The sequence below is a fragment of the Ruditapes philippinarum genome, unplaced genomic scaffold (genome assembly GCF_026571515.1).
Source record: "Ruditapes philippinarum isolate M1 unplaced genomic scaffold, ASM2657151v2 ctg1618_1_1_1_1, whole genome shotgun sequence".
NCBI classification, from domain to species: domain Eukaryota; kingdom Metazoa; phylum Mollusca; class Bivalvia; order Venerida; family Veneridae; genus Ruditapes; species Ruditapes philippinarum.
This window is the reverse complement of record NW_026857783.1, coordinates 196,346-218,255: the sequence shown is the minus strand read 5'-3', so window position 1 is coordinate 218,255 and position 21,910 is coordinate 196,346. Positions and strand designations below refer to the sequence as shown.

The 21,910-nt window shown below is 33.1% G+C and overlaps 1 protein-coding gene across 3 annotated transcripts in view; it reads right to left on the bottom strand.

The window, feature by feature from the left end:
- Positions 1-21,910, bottom strand: part of LOC132751015 (protein mono-ADP-ribosyltransferase PARP4-like) — a 66,263-nt gene that overhangs the window by 15,096 nt on the left and 29,257 nt on the right. For 2 of the 3 annotated variants that reach the window (XM_060741111.1, XM_060741113.1), the window contains exons 22-38: positions 21,352-21,451; positions 20,817-20,987; positions 20,372-20,452; positions 20,038-20,118; positions 19,181-19,282; positions 18,247-18,339; positions 16,984-17,133; positions 16,292-16,364; positions 14,926-15,029; positions 13,509-13,653; positions 13,131-13,183; positions 12,545-12,604; positions 11,245-11,346; positions 9,953-10,176; positions 5,895-5,931; positions 4,714-5,320; positions 3,138-3,205 (exon numbers count right to left, since the gene is read on the bottom strand). In XM_060741111.1, coding sequence (XP_060597094.1) covers positions 3,138-3,205; positions 4,714-5,320; positions 5,895-5,931; positions 9,953-10,176; positions 11,245-11,346; positions 12,545-12,604; positions 13,131-13,183; positions 13,509-13,653; positions 14,926-15,029; positions 16,292-16,364; positions 16,984-17,133; positions 18,247-18,339; positions 19,181-19,282; positions 20,038-20,118; positions 20,372-20,452; positions 20,817-20,987; positions 21,352-21,451 — 2,251 coding nt within the window. The remainder of the gene's footprint in view (positions 1-3,137; positions 3,206-4,713; positions 5,321-5,894; positions 5,932-9,952; positions 10,177-11,244; positions 11,347-12,544; positions 12,605-13,130; positions 13,184-13,508; positions 13,654-14,925; positions 15,030-16,291; positions 16,365-16,983; positions 17,134-18,246; positions 18,340-19,180; positions 19,283-20,037; positions 20,119-20,371; positions 20,453-20,816; positions 20,988-21,351; positions 21,452-21,910) is intronic. The other variant, XM_060741114.1, reaches the window with a different exon arrangement.

Here is a 21,910-nt window from a genome sequence, read left to right as displayed (position 1 = left end):
ACCCCTTACAATTTCGTTGTTGGGAGGTATAAAAAGTACTGCTCACCTAAATAAAATGTTAACTTATATTCTGTCAACATGCATTTACATGTACATGTTATTATATAAATAGAGAAAGAAATAAACACACATGTTGTAACATCAATGTCTCAGTCATTATCATACATGTAATGCTTTATTACTATGTCATTGAAAGTTTATAATCGTACAGTTAACTTTAATCTTGGATCCATCATATAGATTTATACAAAAAGATAAGTTTTAGACTATCCACTTCTTAAAACAACATAAATTTAAATAAACTTTTTTCTGCAATGTTTTAAAAGTTTTAAGTTGATCATGGTCTGCACTGTTTGCTATTCAGGCACTAATGATTTTGAAATATTTTAATTTCAGGAGAAATAATTAGTATTTCACAGTCTGCCAATGGCAACTGCTTCTACGCAATGCGACCAGTGCACAGACTACAATCAGGGGGCAGTCATTCTGCCATCTGATTACCGTCGGCACTGTTTGCTATTTTTGAATATTTCCCATGTCCAAACTGGAAGATGGAAATATACACTATTTTTGGCACTGTTTGCTATTCAACCACTACAAATTTTTAAATTTTCCCCTAAAAGTTATGGGATTGGCTATGTCCAGACTGGAAGATGGAAATATACACTATTTTTGGCACTGTTTGCTATTCAGCCACTACAAATTTTGAAATTTCCCCTAAAAGTTATGGGATTGGCTATGTCCAGACTGGAAGATGGAAATATACACTATTTCTGGCACTGTTTGCTATTCAGCCACTACAAATTTTGAAATTTTCCCCTAAAAGTTATGACATAGGCTATGTCCATATTTGAAGATGGAGATGTCCTGTGATATACAATATTTTAGGTTTAACCTAACCTTCAAACTAGTAAGGCTATTCATATAAAAGTTATAGCAATGCTATTACAAATGTTGAAAAATTGTCCCATCTGTATTTCTATCATATTTTCCTTAAAGGCATATTATATATGAATCAGAATTAAACTAGAAGTACATGTATCACTAAATGTGATTTAATAATACCCCCGCAAAACTGCTTCAGAAATTAGGAAAATACTAGTAAGAGAATACCTTGTCAAAGAATTGAAATAGAGTTATGGTTGTGGGCAATTAAAGATAGTTGTGGTTCTTGTATGTTGCATTTATTTTCAATGTGGTTGACCATTGATGAAGTTTTATTGAATTAGTCTGTAAAAAGTCCAGAAAGAGTTACGCTTCTTAAGCACTTCACTTCCTCTCGTTGTGCTTGACCATTGTATGAAGTTGCATTGAATTCTAAACAAAAGTTTTTAAGTTATGCACTGGACAAGGAAAAGGAACAAAGGGCACTAACTCTAAAAATACTGAAGATGGAGTTATGGTTATTGTACATCAAACTTCCTCTCATTGAGCTTGTCCATTGTATGAAGTTGTATTGAATTCCAACTAAATGTTTTCAAGTTATGCACTGGACAAAAACAAGTAACAATGGGTAATAACTGTAATTAGTCCAAATAGAGTTATGGTTCTTGTGAACTTCACTTCATCTCACTGCCCTTGACCATTGTATGATGTTTCATTGAATTCCAACCTTTAGTCTTCAAGTTATGCACTGGATAATAAAAAGTAACAAAGGGCAAAAACTCTTAAATGAGTCAAGAAAGGATTATGGTTTCTGTGCACTATGCTTCCTCTCAATATATTGACCATTGTATGAAATTGTACTGAATTCCAATTAGTAGTTTTCAAGTTATGCTCTGGACAGGAAAAAAAAACCAATGGAAAAGTAACAAAGGGCAATAACACAATAATTACTCTGGACAGAGTTATGGTTCTTGTGCACTGAATTTCCTCTTAATGTGCTTGACCATTGTATAAAGTTGTATTGAATTACAACCAGTAGTTTTCAAGTTATGCTCCGGACAAGGAAAAGTAACAAAGGGCAATAACTCTTTAAATAGTCAAAATGAAGTTATGGTTTTTGTGCACTGCACTTCCTCTCAATGTGCTTGCCTGCCATAAGTCTTCAAGTTATGCTCCTGACAAAAAAAGCAATGGAAAAGTAACAAAGGGCAACAACTCTGTAATTACTTTAGATACTTTAGATAGAGTTATGATTCTTATGCACTGCACATCCCCTCATTGTGCTTGACCATTGTATGAAGTTGTTTTGAATTCCAACCAGTACTTTTCAAGTAATGCTCCAGACAAGGAAAAATAACAAAGGGTAATAACTCTGTAATTAGTCAAGATGGAGTTATGGTTCTTGTGCACTGCACTTCCTCTCAATGTGCTTGACCATTGTATGAAGTTGTATTGAATTCCAACCATTAGTTTTCAGGTTATGCTCCAGACAAGAAAAAATGCAACTGAACACTGGACCGACGGACCACTGGGTGACTCCTATATACCCCCCCCCCCACAAACTTCGTTTTGGTTTCTCATTCCATAAAGAGGGTAATTATGTATGTAAACATGCTAATGTGAGATGGTAATATAATCACCTGAATGTCAAACAATTTGTCACAAAGGTGGCAAAATGTAAACAAGTGGTATTTTGACTTCCATATAATATACTAAATCTTTATAAAGGGACTATTATTGCCTATATAATAAAGAAGCAAAAGATGTCCCAGCTAAATGTATAGGTACTTTTGTTAACTGTACCAAAACACGAAAAATATAAAGCTTTTGAGAAACAAGAACAAATTTTAGGCTTTATGTGTCTTTATCCTTTGCCTTTAAAATTTGGAAAATCGAAATGGTGCACATAAGAACATTCAGTTCAGTAAGATTAACGGCCCTATTAAACCTCACTTTTAAGACACATTTACATAATAATACGAACAGTGATTCTCATAAAAATATAAGCTTTATAAGACTTAAGAGATAAGCTAGTTTAAAACAGATTGTATGAGAAATTTCAAGATAAAATTGGGGATTTTTGGTCAATTTTGTCAAAAAAAGGAAAATGCAATTATTCAGTGGAAATCATCTTATGCCAGAACTATAGCTGTCTTTTTACACAATGTGAAATACCACCAGAAAATACTCTTTTTTATATATCTTTAGCTAGACTCACATATATATATACTTTACAAAACATCATTAATTACCTTTTTTTTCTGGTCCATTTCCACACTATCAGGCATTCCACCACCACCAAAGCTTGGCCGTCCAGATACTGAAATGTAACATATTAAAATGTCTTTATTATAGAATTACAATACTTCACATTATCTTTGTTTCATTGAAATTAAAATTTACCTATGTATGAGTGATTATTCAATGCTGCATGTTTGTAATATGGCTTTTTATTTTGGAAATAGATCCTGACTTTGAGTGATCTGTGTTATAATACAGCCTGGTATGGAGTTCAAATGTGCAGTTATATAATCACAAAGCCCTAACCTTTATAGTTCTGGAGGAAATGTTTTTCAAATTATTTACTAAATGTATAAAAGGAAAACCTATAAGCGAAATTTGACCCCAGGGCCATAGTTTGAACAATTTTTTTAGAGATTTCATGCTAAATATCTAAGATCTAACTCTTTTAGCTTTTAAAAAGAGGAATTTTACAGAAATAACTACAGTTGACTCTCGGTAACTCGAAATCCAAGGGACTGGGCATTTTACTTCTAGATAAACGAAATTTGAGTAACGTGGATTACGTTGACATTCGTACATGTATATACATGTGCCTGATTGAATCATGTGCAAAGAAACACAAACATTTGTAGCAATGACTTAAATGCAAGTTTGTTAGTATTCATCAGTAAAGCACATGTTTTTAATAAGCACTCATGACAATTCATTATAATAAAAGCACAATAACATATTTATTTCAACATTCAAAAATTTATCTAATATTTGAAGTGAATTGATCATCGGACAAAAACAAAAGAAGCAACTATCGTGAACCGGAAGTACATATTAATGTATGCAATATGACGGAACATTAATTATACAAATGTCATTTACGTTGATAACAAACATCAATACCTAGGCTGTTATTTGACTAAAACCTGTCAGACTGGCACGAGTCAACTTTCTTTAAGAAATGTTACTAAATCTTAATTTAGATATATAACTGTTAAAACCAATTAAGTCCTGAAACCGATTAAAGCCACTTTTACAACATGTTAATAATACATGATGATCGGCAATTAAAATTACTATGAAACGTGTGAATCACAAGTGACAAATTCTCACCTTGATGTCGCCGACCTTTGATCAATCAGCTGTTTTCACACTTCGACTAATTGAGATGAAAAAATGTTGGACTTAAATTGACAAGACCAAATTTTCTTTTCGACTAAACAGGAGTCTCAGTAAGTCAAAATTTGACCTAAGCAGAGTAAAAAGACAAAGATAAAGAAGGAAATTTGACGGGACTTTAGAAATTCTTCGACTAACGCGGAATTTTGAGTTAAGCGATTTTGACTTATTGAGAGTCAACTGTATATGTATACAAAGAAAACCCATGATCCCTGGGGTTGGGCAATTTTGACCACAGGGTTATAGCGTGAACAATTTTTGTAGAGGTCTACAAGTCAATGTTTCATGCTAAATATCTAAGTAGTGTCCCACTGTCCAATAATAGTTTTACAGATTTAAGACACAATATTTCTAACTTCTAAGACTTAAGCAATAAAAACCTGTATCAAACTATTGCTTTTAGAGTATACTCACCAATTTCATCAAACTGAGGTTCACTATCAAAACTTGATACTACATTTGCTTTCATAGTAATTTGTTCACGTGCAGATAAGTCATGACTCAAATCTGCAAAGGTCCCCCTCTGACCTTCATATTCAACTTCAGGGTTCTCATAAATGTCATCATCTTCATAACACTCTTCCATAGGTTCAGTATAGTCTTTTTCCATGCTCAAACAGTATGCAAATTCAGGCTCTTCACTACACTCTAGCATATCTACATTTACATGTGATACAGCTTTCTGGACAATCTCTTCTTTCTCTATCTCTATAGGTGATCTTAAATGTATGTCACGATTGAGCATTCCACCATGTGTTTTACGTGAGACAGGACTAGGTGAAGACCTTTCCTGTTTTTCATAACTATCCCCCCCAAAAAGATCAAATCCCATATCATCATCACAAGATTCATCATCACTGTCATATGCTGCCGATTTGGAGTTTACTTTTTTAAACATTGTATCAGCTCCAGCATCTAACATCTGTTCTAATTCAGGCGTAGCTTTATGTGTGTCTACATCCATAAGCCTTTTTGTAGATACCTCTGCCTGTGCCGAGAATTTCTCATAGGATTGTGCCATCTATAATAATTAGAAATATGTTTGCATATTTATGAAAATCAGACTACCAAAGTATTTAAATTGAAATCATTATGTTTATAAAATTCCCATAAAGCTTGTGTCGGCACATGCACAAAATTGTAAATAATCCTTCTATATTACAACTGTACATTTTGTTCCAGAACATTTAATTCTATTTTTACATGTGTAAGTTTTAAAAAACATAGATTTTTTGCTATCCATGTATAATCAAAACAGTATGACAACAATGTGAGTAATCAATCTTTGAAATGTTTTATAATATGTTCTGTCGAAACTGTAGGGCACCTGAAGCTCATTTTTAGGGGTTACATTAATTTATTTTGCCCTCTATGTCTATATGTACCGGTAGCTATAGTAAATGCCTTTAAATTAACTATCATATGTAATTATGTTGTATGTCTAATATAAATAACAAAGTTACAGTCAGGTATGTGCCAATATATGGCTGCTACAAAGGGTTAAGAAATCATGCCTTAAAGATTTAAAAAGGTTTTTTATAATATTATATTATTTATATCAATTATACTCTTTTTAGTAAAAATGATAATTATACCTCCATTGCCCAGCCTTTGAATTGATTGTCTGACTCGCTGAAATAAAATAAATTTAAAATAATTTTTATTGTGTCTAAATACAGACAGGAGACTAATATGCCTGAACTTTTATGATTTGCCTGCCACAGTATATTTACATTTATAAATGCTATGTATTATATTGATAAGAAACATTCATAATAATAGTATTATGATGAATAACTTTCACAAACCTATCACTGAGAATACTGTACTGTACTGTACTGTAAGCAAGCAAGCAAGTAAGTAAGCAAGTAAGTAACGACTTTATTTAATGAGGCAACACAGTTGGGCAAGCTCGGTCTTCCCTGTGAGCAGTCTTCTCTGTGAGCCTCGCCAATATACAAAACCATATACAAAATACAATACAAGAGATTAAATAATAACACAAGCTGATTTCATAATAATACATTCAACACCGACATACATGAGATCAATCTTGAAAAAAGAAGAAGACAAAATAAGTTGCAAGACTTGAGTTGATAATATACCGTATAAGTGGTTTTTTCTGCGGTGACTTTATTTCTGCGTTTTCTGCGGTCAGTTTCAGCACCGCAGAAATAAAAACCGCAGAATATTTCTCCATGTTTTTTTTAACGATATGTGTCCTACATTATGACCTGTTTCATCTAAAGTAATAACGACTAACGGATTATAAAGGTTAGCGGGTCATCGAGTTATATAAAATTGATTTCGGCTAAGTATGTAATATATGCTTGAAAGGATGTACCTACTGTTAATTATGCCAATTTATGAATAAAGATATTTAAACATCATAGTGTTTGCCTGTACGTTAAAAAGGTTTGTTAACTACTAAATCATTAAAATCATTTTAACCCTTATACTGCTAAATAATCGTCGTATACATTAATTGTTGTCTGATTTACGATAAACTTCTATCAATTTTATTAAATTAAAGATACTACCGGGGTATATTTTTCACACGTCATTTCACGCTGATCAAATATGCACATTATATTTGTTTGCAAGCAAACAATATAATTGTTTGTAATTACTATATAGTTTTGCAGTGACGACGATAAACAAAATTTTAATACGAATGTGTAAATGCAAATAAAATAGGAAGAGTAATGTGACTTAGACTTTGAAAAGATGAGTCGCAGAATTTAAATCACGTTTTGTCCAAAGACTGTGCCGCAGAAATAAAGTCCGCAGAAATAAAAACATGCCAAAATTTGGAAAAACCGCAGAATTTGGAGCCCGCAGAAAAAACCACTTATACGGTATACATACATTCAACATCGAATTGGATGATAACAAAATTGGAAATTAACTTATAAAGAAAACAAAAATATTCAAACCAATATAATTACAAATATTTATATAACATCTAAGCAGAGGTTTCCACCAGAGAACCACTATGTTAAGTATGACTTTTTGAGTACTGTACTTTGTAACACAAGGTCATCACTGTGACCTTGAGTATTAAATAAGCTCATAATAAGTAGGGGTTTTCTACTGATCATGGGCAATTCACAAACTCAAGATACTGATCAAACAAGGATTTTACCCAAAGCGTCATTCAGACCTTGACCCTGACCTTTGACCTTAAAGGTCAGCTAATGCTCATATGTAATGTCCTTTTTGAGTAAATAAACTTAAAGTTACTGATTGGACTATGATAGCAATTAATTAATTTGTTTGTGTTTTGGGTTTAAGTAATATTTGAACTATATTCATTAATTGACATGATTACAGGGGACATCCCTACAAAAATCACAATGCTCCCTACCTTTTAAAGGGGCTAGGCATAAAATATCTTGCTGTCTCAAGATCTAAAACAAGAGGGCCAGATATGTTTCATGCTAAACATCTAAGTTCTAGCTCATTGGGTTTTTTAAAAGAAGATTTTTTAAGTTTTTACTATACACATATAGTTAAAAACAATGACACCCCTGGGGCAGGGCCAGTTTTGACCCCCAGGCTTTTATTTGAACAAACTTTGTAGATATTTACTAAAAGATGTTTCATGCTTAATATCTAAACTCTAGCTATTTGGGTTTTTTCAAAGAAGATTTTTAAGTTTTTGCTATACACAAAAAAGGAAAATCAATGACCCCCGGGGCAGGGCCAATTTTGACCCCGGGGCTTTTATTTAAACAAACTTTGTAGACACTGATTAGAAGATGATTCATGCTTAATATCTAATCTCTAGCTATATGGGTTTTTTCAAAGAAGATTTTTAAGTTTTTGCCATACACATATAAGGAAAATCAATGACCCCCGGGGCGGGGCCAATTTTGACCCCAGGGCTTTTATTTGAACAAATTTGGTAGACACCCATTAGAACATGTTTCATGCTAAATATCTTAGCTCTAGCTCTTTGGGTTCTTTAAAAGAAGATTTTTTAAGTTTTTACTATAATTTTTATGCATATAGGGAAAATCAATGACCCCCTGGGGCGGGGCCAATTTTGACCCCATGGCTTTTATTTAAACAAACTTAGTAGACACTCACTAGAAGATGTTTCATGCCAAATATCTTAGCTTATGCACTTTGGGTTCTTTAAAAGAAGATTTTTTAAGTTTTTACTATATGCATATAGGGAAAATCTATGACCCCCCATGGGGCGGGGCCAATTTTGACCCCAGGGCTTTTATTTGAACAAACTTGGTAGACACTCACTAGAAGATGTTTCATGCCAAATATCTTAGCTCTTGGTTTCTTTAAAAGAAGATTTTTTTACTATATGCATATAGGGAAAATCAATGACCCCCTGGGGCGGGGCCAATTTTGACCCCAGGTCTTTTATTTGAACAAATTTGGTAGACACCCATTAGAACATGTTTCATGCTAAATATCTTAGCTCTAGCTCTTTCGGTTCTTTAAAAGAAGATTTTTTAAGTTTTTACTATATGCATATAGGGAAAATCAATGACCCCCTGGGGCGGGGCCAATTTTGACCCCAGGGCTTTTTTTTAAACAAACTTGGTAGACACTCACTAGAAGATGTTTCATGCCAAATATCTTAGCTCTAGCTCTTTGGGTTCTTTAAAAGAAGATTTTTTAAGTTTTTACTATATGCATATAGGGAAAATCTATGACCCCCTGGGGCGGGGCCAATTTTGACCCCAGGGCTTTTATTTGAACAAACTTGGTAAACACTCACTAGAAGATGTTTCATGCCAAATATCTTAGCTCTAGCTCTTAGGGTTGTTTAAAAGAAGATATTTAAAGATTTTTCTTTCGGTTGCCATGGCAACCAGAGTTCTGCATGGAATTAAATTCTTTGAACAATTTTTTCAAGGTGACCACCAAAGGAACATTCCTGTGAAGTTTGGATGAAATTGGCTCAGTGGTTTATGAGGAGATGTCCTTTAAAGCAAAAGTTTACGGACGGACGGACGCCGGACAGACGCCGGACGAAAAGCGATCACAAAAGCTCACCCTGTCACTTTGTGACAGGTGAGCTAAAAAACTCCCTGCTGGTATCTCATCCCAGCACAAATCCTCAGGTTATTGGAACAGAACATAATTCGCATACATTGTACTACCAACAAACTTGTCGGAATGACCTTTAAGTTATTACCTTTGGTAGAGATATGTATTTGAAGGTGTAATAGTCATTACAATGAATGTAAGCCCTTTTTTTATAACTGCCAAGTTACAGAAATATTCAGTTACACTGAGAACCTAATGTTTACAACTTAGGCACACTCTAACAACTTAGGCACACTCTAATGCCTGTCTGTCCATATTCACTTATCTTATTACCTGAGCTTTTTGTTGGAAAATCTAATTAAAATAATAAAAAATGCCCATGGAATGAAACAGTAATGGTTCCTAATTATTGACATCTTATTGTGAATTTAAATTATGACATATTGTTTCGTGATGGTGAACAAACATTATTGTGCCAAGTTATTTAAAAAATATTGACAAAGCTTAATGGTTCAGTAAAAAAAACCTGAACATACACATGGACAATAATTATCATCTGCCACTTCATTATTAAGCTACATACATGTATAATCTAGCTAAATATAAAAAAAGCTAAATAGCCTTTACAAAAACTCACAAGTTCATCTGCAGTCCTTCATGTAACAGTTCATCTTCAGAATTTCCTTCCGAATCATCTGAATCATATTCTCTTTCTTCTTCAGCAGTAAGATCTACTCCAAATTCTTGTTCAACTCCAAGAGTTTCTGAACATTCAAAATCTGACTCTTCAGATTCTTCTTCTTCAGATGTTCCATCATATACGTTCATTCTTTCCATATCGTCATCAATTCTGCTGCGAGCCTGCAATAAAGGAAAAATCTTAAACTTAAAAGATATACTATGCTCATCTTTGGGTAAAATACTTTTATTGCAGAGATTTATTGAAATCTAGTCAATTCAGTACTTCACATGCTTGACACCTGCTGTTGTGATGTATAAAAATCTGGAGAAAGTGTGATCCCTCGAAGGCATTAATCACAAGAAAATTACATGAAAATAAACAGATTTAGTTTGATTGAGTCTGTACATGAGGGACTATGAAAAAAATGATTATAAAACAGTTTTTCATCAGAATTACATCTGCGAGCAGAAACAAACACAAAAGGGCCATAATTCTACCTCATAAAATCCCGAAAATATGATATGTTGATAATCTTTCTTTGAAGTGCGGCTAAAATCCCTTTGAGAAATGTAGAATTTGTGAATAGAAGAAATTGTATAACCCAACAGGACCTGCACACATGCACCAATTTAATAAATCACTTTAATTGATTCATACTCATCAATTTTATTTTTCTTTACACTATTGCAGTTTCATAAAGTAGACTTAAATGTATTTTTTTTCTATATAACCCTATGTAAACTAAGTGAACCCTAAAGCCAAGCCATTTTTGATCCTTGGGGCCTGATTTATATTAGTTTTGTAGATGTTGACAAGGTAATGCTACATGCCAAATATCTTAGCACTGGGCATTGTAGTTTGTGAGGAAAATATTTTTAAAGATTTCATTTTTAAAGTATATTTTTAGCTCCTTTGACCTACTTAAATGCATCATACTGAAACCATTATACAACTTCTGTAGTGGCATTTCTGTGAAGTTTGGTCAAGATCCATCAAGAAGTTTAGATCTTGCGGATAAATTGACAAATGACGGACACACTGCCATCACAATTTAAGCTCACCTATTCAGCACTTAACAATGTGCTCTGTTCAGCTGAAAAGTTGGCCACACTTCGGTCTAAACCAAATACCTTCATTTTCAATGCAGTTTACATTTGAGTCCTAGCCCATTTAAATAGTCTTCAAAGGGAGGTAATGCATTAGGAGTATACTACTTTGATACATTCTATAATATGTGATAAACTTACAGTTTTATAGAACATTTGACTCTGTAAACTTAGGTCTCCTGACTTTTCTACTAATTCATCTAATTTTTCTCCCCTTTCCAGTACTGCTTGTATATTTTCATTCTAAAAAGAGAGAAAAAAACATTGGTTAAAATATTGTTCAGTTTCAGGGGAAGCATGCATTTGGTTACAATGTAAAGACCTTTATGTTTTTGAAACTTGGACTGCCAGAAGTTAACTGGACTACTAGTTTCTGTATCTCTAAGGGATTTACCTCTGTAAATTCATCTGTTAAGCTGTATATATGAGCCGCGTCACAAAAAAAACAACAGAATTGGTTTGCGACCAGCATAGATCCAGACCAGCCTGCGCATCCGCGCAGTCTGATCAGGATCCATGCTGTTGACTATCAGTTTCTCTACTTGTAATAGAGTTGGTAAGCGAACAGCATGGATCCTGATCAGACTGCGAAGATGTGCAGGCTGGTCTGGATCCATGCTGGTCGCAAACGGGTTATGTTGGTTTTGTCATGACGCGGCTCATATAATTCAAAAACCATAAATACAACTTGCCATATAAAGATTGTCCATGCAGTCTGACTTGGCTCTATACAGTTCGTAGCTCAATTTTTGTATCTTGATTTTAAAATCTTAAAAACTTTGAATAAATTTAAAGCTGGGAAAATCAATTACTCAAAATCAGCAATGCATCATTTTAGAAATTGAACCTCTAACTTTCCATGCTCAGTAACTTTGTCAAACAAAGAATAGGGGAATGGATATTAAGTCAACATTTTCAACCTGTTAACTGGCTTTAGACCTGTTTAAGCCAAAATAATGAAATAATATAGGAACAAGATTTGATGTTTACTTAGAATTACAATCCAATGGTATTGCCAGCATAGCAAGCCAAAAAAACATTATTTTTTTCAGGACTTAGATTACCTTTTTGTCCAAACGCAGGAATAATTTTGGAGAATATACTATAAAATTTAATATAGGAAGTATTTTTGCAAATAGGTATAATTTTACTTATAAAGGAATATAATTTTAGAAATTGGTTGACAGCCTGCATTATTACCAGTGAGTCCAGAACGGTGTCCTCATTTCTTTTTAATTAAATGCATATCATTAAAGTAAAGTGTAATAGTAATTAAATGCATATCATTAAAGTAAAGTGTAATAGTAATTAAATGCATATCATTAAAGTAAAGTGTAATAGTAATTAAATGCATATCATTAAAGTAAAGTGTAATAGTAAAGTGAAATGTAAACAGCTATATAAAACAAAGCAATGATAGGGCCACTAAAGGAGAACTTACTAAAAGCATTTTAGTTTCATTAACATCTGCAGAAATCTTTGACATGGCTTCTCTTTCATGCTGGAATATAATTTTACTCAAGTTAATGGAATGTTATTCTACACAGATCAAAATGTCTCTAGACACCAGGACAAAGCACTAGTTTAAAGATTACGCAAGCTAGATGCTCTAAAATTTGGCCTAAAAATTCTGGCCTAAAGGAAAGGCCTCATCTGACTACTATCAGCTATAAATTCCCAAACAATACAAATCTAATAGTGGTGAAACTACTGTCAGAGAAATACTGCTGCCTTTTTCCTTACAAAAACAGGTTATAAAGTCAGTGTTATGAAAATCTGAACTCATTAAATAATAAATTCACATGCCTGATAAAATCACTGTTTGCCGTTCGGATAAGGATCATTATATGCCCACGTAATATAATTCCTCACATCCAAACTCCAAACAGTGATTTTATAGAGCAATAAAATCACTGTTTGGGATATATTGTTTCTTAAATAAAGTGATTTCTATATAGCCATATGGTGAAGACAAAAAACCTGTGTATTTCATTTTAATCAATACATAATTATAATTATGTTTTTACCTTCAAAAGTCCTCTTGCCTTCTTAAATTTAAGTACCTGATCTTCTGATGGTCCTGTAAGAAATGAATAACCATTTTCACTGGAGTTAAACAAATTTCCATACAGACAGTAAAATGCTTGAAATATTCAAATATTCAAGAGTGTTTTAGTCTTTTCATGAAATTAACTTTTTTTTCATACAATGACAAAAATAACTAAAACAAAAGAATTATAAATTAGAAAAATTGTCATTATACTTCATAATGTTTAGACAATACACCTATTTTATCATCCTTTATTTTTGCTCTTTTTCCAATAAATAAAGGATTCAACTATGACTGATGTTATTGAAACATGCATTATCTCCCTTTACTCTATATTTAAGACATACAGACTTACCGCCCCTTAATCTCAATACAAGATGTAACATTGACTCATTTTGTATATCATAATCCTGCAATGTCCAGTCATCTACTAGCTGACGTCCAGCGTAAACCAGTCTCTGCTGGTCAGGAGGTATACCCTCTTTGTCTTGTATCATAGCCTTGATTGTACAACAAATAAATGGTGTTTAAAAAAAGAACGGACTTATATCTCTTGGATAGCTATCATGATAAATCATTGTTGAACTCCTGACCTGCTGACATTGTGAAAAAGATTTGCCCTGGAACAGTTCAGCCAAAGTTTAAAGGATTTCAATTTAAAAATAAGAACTGTTGGAGGACAGCAGCGCTCCACCAATCGAAAAAGTTGTCACAAGGGTGTTTCATTGAGTATAATAATACATGTACTTACCTATATGAATACATAAAATTGTCCAAAAAGGTACAAAGGCTTGTTATTAAGATGTCTTATCGAGTAAATCACTGCTTTATTATGAAAGCATTAAATTGTCCCCAAAAAAGCACAAACCCTATGAAGATACCAGCTTACAAGCAAAAACTTTAACAAGAATTTCTAAGTAAAAAAGGAGCATAATTATGCAAAAAAAGCAAATAAGAGTTATTGGACTTGTGCCAATCATGTTAGATAATCACAGAGAACAAGTGTGTGAAGTTTCAATCCATTCCCTTCAGTAGTTATGGAGATATCAGCTTACACGCAAAAACTTAACCACAGGGACACCAACGCCAACAAATGGGTGACTGCATTAGCTCGATTATTCTGCAAATAGTCAAGCTAATAATATGAAAATTGAACTTCCCACAGTATAGAGCCCTTGTGGTCAGACTGCATGGATGTGCAGACTAGGCTGGTTCTAAACAAGTGGTGTCAAAGTCTAAATCACATTTGGATCAAATAGGTTAAAGATTAAAATCTACATTCAGGGGTATAAGAAAGGCTTCATTAGATAAATTGATAAGCTTAAAGTAAGAACATTTCTTTCTAAATTATTTTGATTTATATATGTCTCTTGGGAATAAAAGACAAATGTTAATTCATTAAGAGAAAAATTACTTTTCCCCATCACTTGTACTGGCATGTAAAAATATGCTGGGCGACCCAGGTTCGATTCCCAGATGGTGCAGGTCACTTTTGTTGTGATTGACCACAGTCATTCGCACTGTACCTCTGCTCTGTCATGTATACAAGTTATCACTTGCTTGCAAAAGTGAAAGCAATTAGTACTGATAAACAGCTCGACAGCCTGTCCAAGAACAATGCGGTGGCTGAACTGTGCTCTGGTAAATTCAATGTGGCTTACTGCCGTGATCCGAAGTAATAAACACAACAACAAGTTTTAGCAAGTTACAGGTTAATGTATCATAATCATAAATCATAACCAACAAATGATAAAAGAAATTTAATTAAATACCTTTAAGTCAGCTATAGTACAGTCAGTATTCAAGTCCAGATTCACAGTTTTGCCAGTCAAAGTTTTTACAAACAAATGTGAACTTTTTGGTTTTGGTGGCTTTCCTAGATCAATAAATAAAAAAGTTTATAACCAGTGAAAAATAGTTCATAATATTATTATATTAAGTACATTGGTGGCCTATATACAGAAACTTTCTTCTGGATAAATAAGCTACAAGCATAATATTCAAATGGAATTAATACATACTGTTATTTTCTGATAAAAATTTTTAACATGTATATATGGTTCACATAATGAGCATGTACATTCTAGGTATTATTATTATTTTTTTTTTTATTATCTTTTTTATAATAAACATCGGGGACCATCACTGGACACTTTTTGAACATTTTCCATACAGATTTCATAATTTCGAACTCAGAGACCTAAAAATTTGACACAGTTCAGCTAGGTTCTTCTCCTAACTAACGAACTAGTTAGATTATTTCTGATTGTATTGACACTTAAATCTGAGGCTCGACAAGGAGGGTATCAAAATTACCTAAATTGTCTACACTACAGTACCAGATATGTACATGGCGTGATTTAATTCATATAAAAGCTTGGGTGTTTTAATTTTTTATTTTTAACATTATATACAATATATCAGCAACAAATGCTGAAGTTTTGGAAATTCTATTGTTTACTTTGCAAATGATTATAGCTGGTATATGAGATCAGGCATTGCTTTTTGATGCCCAAATTTCAACATCAACATTCTTAAAATAGACATTAAAATATTACTATTTACGGAGGTTGAAATAAATTTATTTACTAAATTATATAAGAAACATGCACTTATTGTTAAAAAAAAAAAAGTGACTGACAACTACTGAACAAAGAAAATACTATATTAAGCATTTTCGGGGCCGTCCGGGTTTGGTGGTTGTCCGCTTTTGGTGGTCCCCAACCAGTACAGAACATTTTTGTACTTTCATAATCAAAATATTGCTAAGCTTCCACATAATTAAAACGTAATTTGAGCCGCGTCACAACAAAACCAACATAATGCATTTGCGACCAGCATGTATCCAGACCAGCCCGCGCATCCGCGCAGTCTGATTAGGATCCATGCTGTTCGCTTCCAAACCCTATAACAAGTAGAGAAACTGATAGCAAACAGCATGGATCCTGATCAGACTGCGCGGATGGGCAGGCTGGTCTGGATTCATGCTGGTCGCAAACGCACTTTGTTGGTTTTGTCATGACGCGGCTCATTTAAAGGTATTCAAGTGTATTAAAAGGTGGCCCTTATAGATGATCTGACATTAAAGAAAGGTACTAGTAACTTATTAAAGGTTGATATAGACAAATATATTCTTACTTCTTTCCATTCCAAAAGTCTCACTGAAGTCCACTTTATCACCTATATCCAAACTGTCAAACACTTCTTCCAGCTGAAATCAAGGATAATAAAATGAATAGCTGATTTCAGATCAGTTCACAAATATTGAGAAAAAAAGCTTTATTCTTAACCATCTTAAATTTTAATTCTTTCAGGAATAAAATGGTAAAGAAAGCCTTTGCAATATTTTTTCGTGCATGTCAGACAGGATTTTCTACCATTTACACTGATTCTAGAAAAATCTTACACCCTACACAGAGCCTTGTTACTGCCATAAAACAGTTACCCTCTTGCTAGATATCCCGGTCTGTACCAGCAGCTGGTTCAAAATTCTTATATTAATTACAATTTACATAATATGTCATATAACCTGGAAGAAGTTATCTAATAATTTGTTTGTTTGATATTATGGCGCACCAACAAAGTTTAGGTTAAAAGGCACCGAAACAGGACCTTGGGTGTTACAATCTTCAAAGCAACACCTGGGGTCAAAACCATCCCAACTGCTGGAGCTAAGGGATGCATAGACTCCAGCTATTCTTACACATTTTGTCACCTCTTAATTAGGGATAAACGGTAGCTGAAATTCTGATGCCTCAACCCGTTAAGGCAACCCCTCAGCTACAAGAGGAAAGTTATCAAATTAATATGCGTATATATATCCCACAAACCATCAGTATTGTCTCTGTCTGTTGGTCTGTATCTTGAATCATCCGTACAAGCTTGAAACCTTCCTTAAGGAGTCTGATTTTATCATCATCAGAATCAATCTCATCTAGCTCATCATCTAGTTTCTTAAAGTAAGCCTCAAGGTCATTATCCTGTCAATCAAAATTAGATTATAATAATTTGGAGTATTAACTGTCCTAAATATTGGACTAGGTATTTACATTTATTTGTATCAAATTTAGTGGAGTTCACTGTTGTAGAATAATGCACTGTTCAAGTTCAAATGCGTAGGAAGGTCGATGAACCTGTCACTGATTAAATACGATAAAGCATGCTTTATTATACTTTAATGCAAGAAAAACATATATCTATTTCCATTATAACATGCTTAATAAAAAGAGAATTGATAAAAATATGTTAGACTAAATTGAGCGTAGAAGAAATTTTCTTGATGTCATTTGGTTTATTGACTTCATAGTTATCTAACATCACATGACACATAAGCAATCAAATTTTTTATGCTGTGCATACATTGTATATCTTGTAATAATGCACTTGATTGCTCTATTTTTTTGATAGAGGAATAGTGTGAAGCGTGTTAGAACTATTCTTATAGCTGTAGATCTATTATTCTGTAGTATTATACAGTGATGCAATTCCTGTATGACAATCTGTTATCTTAAAGTAAATAATTGCAAACTGAATAAAGAAAGTAATTTACACAATGCAAACTGCACTAACAATCCATGTAAATTACCAAAAATAGGTGGAAACATGCAAAAATAGCCCTTACTGCATTAGCAATGCAGTAGAAATATGTTGATATGAAATACTGCAAAATCAAAGTCATATATTGCTCATAAAAGATATACATTATTACTTAAATATTGAATCTATTTATCTTACAATCTAAGTATATTTCCCCCAAGTTAGACTATTTTTTTTAAATATTTTGGCTCATCTGGAGGCTTGCAGGGTTTTTTTAATAAAATGCACTTATCTAGACTAAAAACTCTGCAAAAACAAAAAGCTTTGCCTATCAAAGGGTACTGCTTTGCAGAGATTGTACTGTTCTGCAGATCAATTCAAGTTACACCCCTAGTAAAAAAGTTGGCTACTTCATCATTTTCTAAAATGGCCATAGCTTTGGCTACTTCAAATATAACATGTTAAATGGTAGTGGCAAACACTTGTTAATCAATTTACATAAAGAATGAGCTACAATCTTATAACATCAAACCACCTAATTATTATTTTGATCTTACCTCTTCAAATGCCATATACTGAAGTTGATCCACATTTTCACGCTCCACTAGTTCTGACATAGCCGGGGCATCTACTGCTTTCTTCTCCTCGTCCTTTGGAAATATAAAAAACAAGATTTTTTTTTTGATTTTTTTAAAACCTTCAATGCATGACAAATTTACAGTGCGGCCACAAATGTGTGTACCTTTAAACTCTAGTTGTGAGAATGTGAACCTTGTAACTGTGTGAACTTGATCTTCAAAGTAGGGACATGACACATTGTCTTGATGTGGTAGACACTTGTGTCAAGTTATTTCAAAATCCCTCCATGCATGACAAAGATACAGTTGTGTTGTGTAAGTGGGGATGTACAGACAGACATACGGACAGACAGTGCCAACTCAATAAAAGGGGGCATAAAAAAAAACCATCATAAGTAATATCAGCTCTGTTTGGAAATTTCATTATTTTCACTGGTGTTAACTTTGTGTCAACTAATGAGCATTTAGCAAAGAAAATCTTTTTCGCAAAGGATTACACAATTGTTGTGCTGTGATTATCGTTTTTAAAACTTTACTAGAAATGTATTATTTTAATACAGTCCATAAGGCTGAAACCAATAATTACTAGTAACAGCAGAGTTTTTATTACATTTTAACCATAATCAATTTTTTTAAAGGAACCGCATATCTTTATTAAGCACCATTTCTCTACAGCTGCCCATAAATTTACAACTTATACAACTTATGCATAATGACAGTGGAATTTATTGTTCAAAGTATGCAAGTAATCTTAAATCTTGCATCTAGTGGGTTAACTCTAGATGATCCAGTCTGATATGCAACAAACCTCTCCTGACCACCCCATCCCCTCCACTCACCCCCACCTCCGCACACAAAAAAAACCCCCTAACATTGATGCAAGTACTATAAATTTTAGATTGAAATACTATACCTTGTCTCTTTTTTCTATGGCAACAAAGCTGGTGAATTGAGTGACAATAGAGTACTCCTTACTTAACTCAATGATATAATCTTTAGTGTTCATCTTCAATATCTGTAATAAAATATAATTAAATACATGAAATTTCCTACTTCTTTAAATTAATAGTGCAGGAGTACAATAAAGCCATGTACTAAAAACAATATAACACTTGTGTAATAACACTTTGATGTGATGTCATTGGCGCTCTATATATGAACATAGCGTTAAAGCGCCTTGTTAGCTTTACACTATAGTGCGTCAAATAAAAGTGACTCTTGTTAACAGTTTACCGTTCTTTTTTATATGTGTGACAAATAGAATACTATATTCGTGTAGAATCAAAACTAAATTCATTTAACTCGTGGAATAGAAAAATATTATGCTTGCATAATATGATTTTATTCAACTCGTTCAATAAATTTAGTATTAAACCAACACTCATTCAATATGCTCTATATATAATAGACTGCAATTTATCATCTTAAAAAAACATTATGCCTCTTTTTTCATTGTCAAGTTGAGCTGGAATGACTATATATTTCAAAACATCGACTGTTATATTGGTGATTGACCAACATTTGATATAAGAAAATGTTTAGGATAAAATTTTATTATGCCTAACATATAAAAAGACTGTGTTTTTATAAATTAGAGATCATATATAGTGAATGATATAAATCATATTTCACTGGTACTAGTAATCTGATGTCAAAATGTTGAAATACTGCTGTCAAAAATGATTCTGGTAAGACTGGACAGTATGGTTCCTGTACTGGTGAAAAATGTCTATAATAAATACCCCACAGATTTGGGGAATTTTACTGTACCTCATGGTCAGTACGGTCAGCAGACAAGACTCCATTTTCCCAGTCACTGATTATTGCCCTTGCTGTCAGACGATGTAAAATCTGGAAAATAAAGTTATTATGCCTATTTATCAAATTTTAAATAAATACATGTGAGGTCATGCCTGTATAGTTAACTTTCACAGAAATTTTATAATGATATATTGTCAGCGTACCAAATGACCCAATACTAAATATTCGATAAATTGTTAAAAAAGTTATATCTGAATTTTAATATTAAAACAACAACTTATGATTATGTTTGGCATGCTATGGGAAGTTTATAATCAATCTATGCTACAGTTTAAAATCTTACATGTCCATTTGTAATACTGAGGTCCGAGGTTGATACCATGGTGGAGACCTCTTCTCCAGCTACACTTGCTCTCAATGTTGCCTAAAATTACAGAAGTTCATACTTATATTGAGGATATGGATATTAATTTTTATGCACAATTACCATTTAATACTACAGATAGCATGCAAGTTAGATGCATAAAATTCAAATATAATGTGTTAAAAAGTTCTTTTCTTTTTTTTATAAAATTTGCATGAGCATTTAGTTGTAAGTCTCCAGCAATGGTCTTTTTCAAAAATATTAAAGGCAAAATTAATATAATTTTAGAGGGAAATAAATTATAATATCATAACTTTTAGAGGGAGATATAATACAAAAATGTAAGTGGCAAATATAAACACAGATTTCTAATACTCCATAAGAGATTATAGCAACCAGAAAACAAAATAGAAAATGAACTTACCATTGTACAGTTAGGAACATATCCGTATATCACGGAACGAGAACCGTTAAATAGGGCCGTAATTTGTCGAGGGGCTTGAACCGGAGGTGGAACATCGGCACCATGCTGTTCCCATTCCACTTGTACTGACGTCAGACCTGGCTGGGCGGCCTTGCTGATCTGAGATTTAACCTTGTTAAATAAAGACATTTAGATATAATAGATAAAATAAAGACAAGAACCTCAAATTGCAGGGAGGGTACAATTTCTACAGATCTTTATCAACTGCAGTCTCCAAGCTGGATAAATTTTTCAATTTCTATTTGGTTGAAAACATTTTTTGGCTGATGTCTTTTTATCCTACATAGACTGATGCAATGTATTCTGAGGAGAAGTTGACAGATATTCATGGAAAAATAGAAAATTATTTCATACAAATCTTTGGAAATGTTTGTAGGTATCAGTCTTCTGGAATACAACATGAATTTTGGAATAACTTAAGCAACATGACAAACAATTAACCATACTATTTCTATACTCAGCCCATCACTTTTACCTTTGTTTCCCATTTAGATTTAACTTTTGTATCAAAGTACTCAAAGGACCCTGCACCAACTCTAGCCAAAGCCCTCAACATGTGTCTGTCAGCTGTGCCACTGTAAAAACATAAATGAGCCGCGTCACGACAAAACCAACATTGCGCATTTGTGACCAGCATGGATCCAGATCAACCTGTGCATCCGCGCAGTCTGATCAGGATCCATGCTGTTCGCTTACCAACTCTATTACAAGTAGAGAAACTGATAGTGAACAGCATGGATCCTGATCAGACTGAGCTGATGCTCAAATCACTAACCTCAAGTATTTTACCTTATTTCATGTTATACAACTTTTTTTTAAGTATCATCTCATTAATAAACGATATAAATATCTTTGGGATATATGTTATCAAGCCCAAATGCTTATCTTTTTCTATAATGTATTAACAAAAATTATCTTTAGGACATTATTTTTAATAACAAAGCAGGTAAACCTGAACAATAAGAATGTATAAGAACTTCAAAAATCTGTTTAAAAATGTGCTCTTAGCCTGTCTACAGTATGATTACATGCAC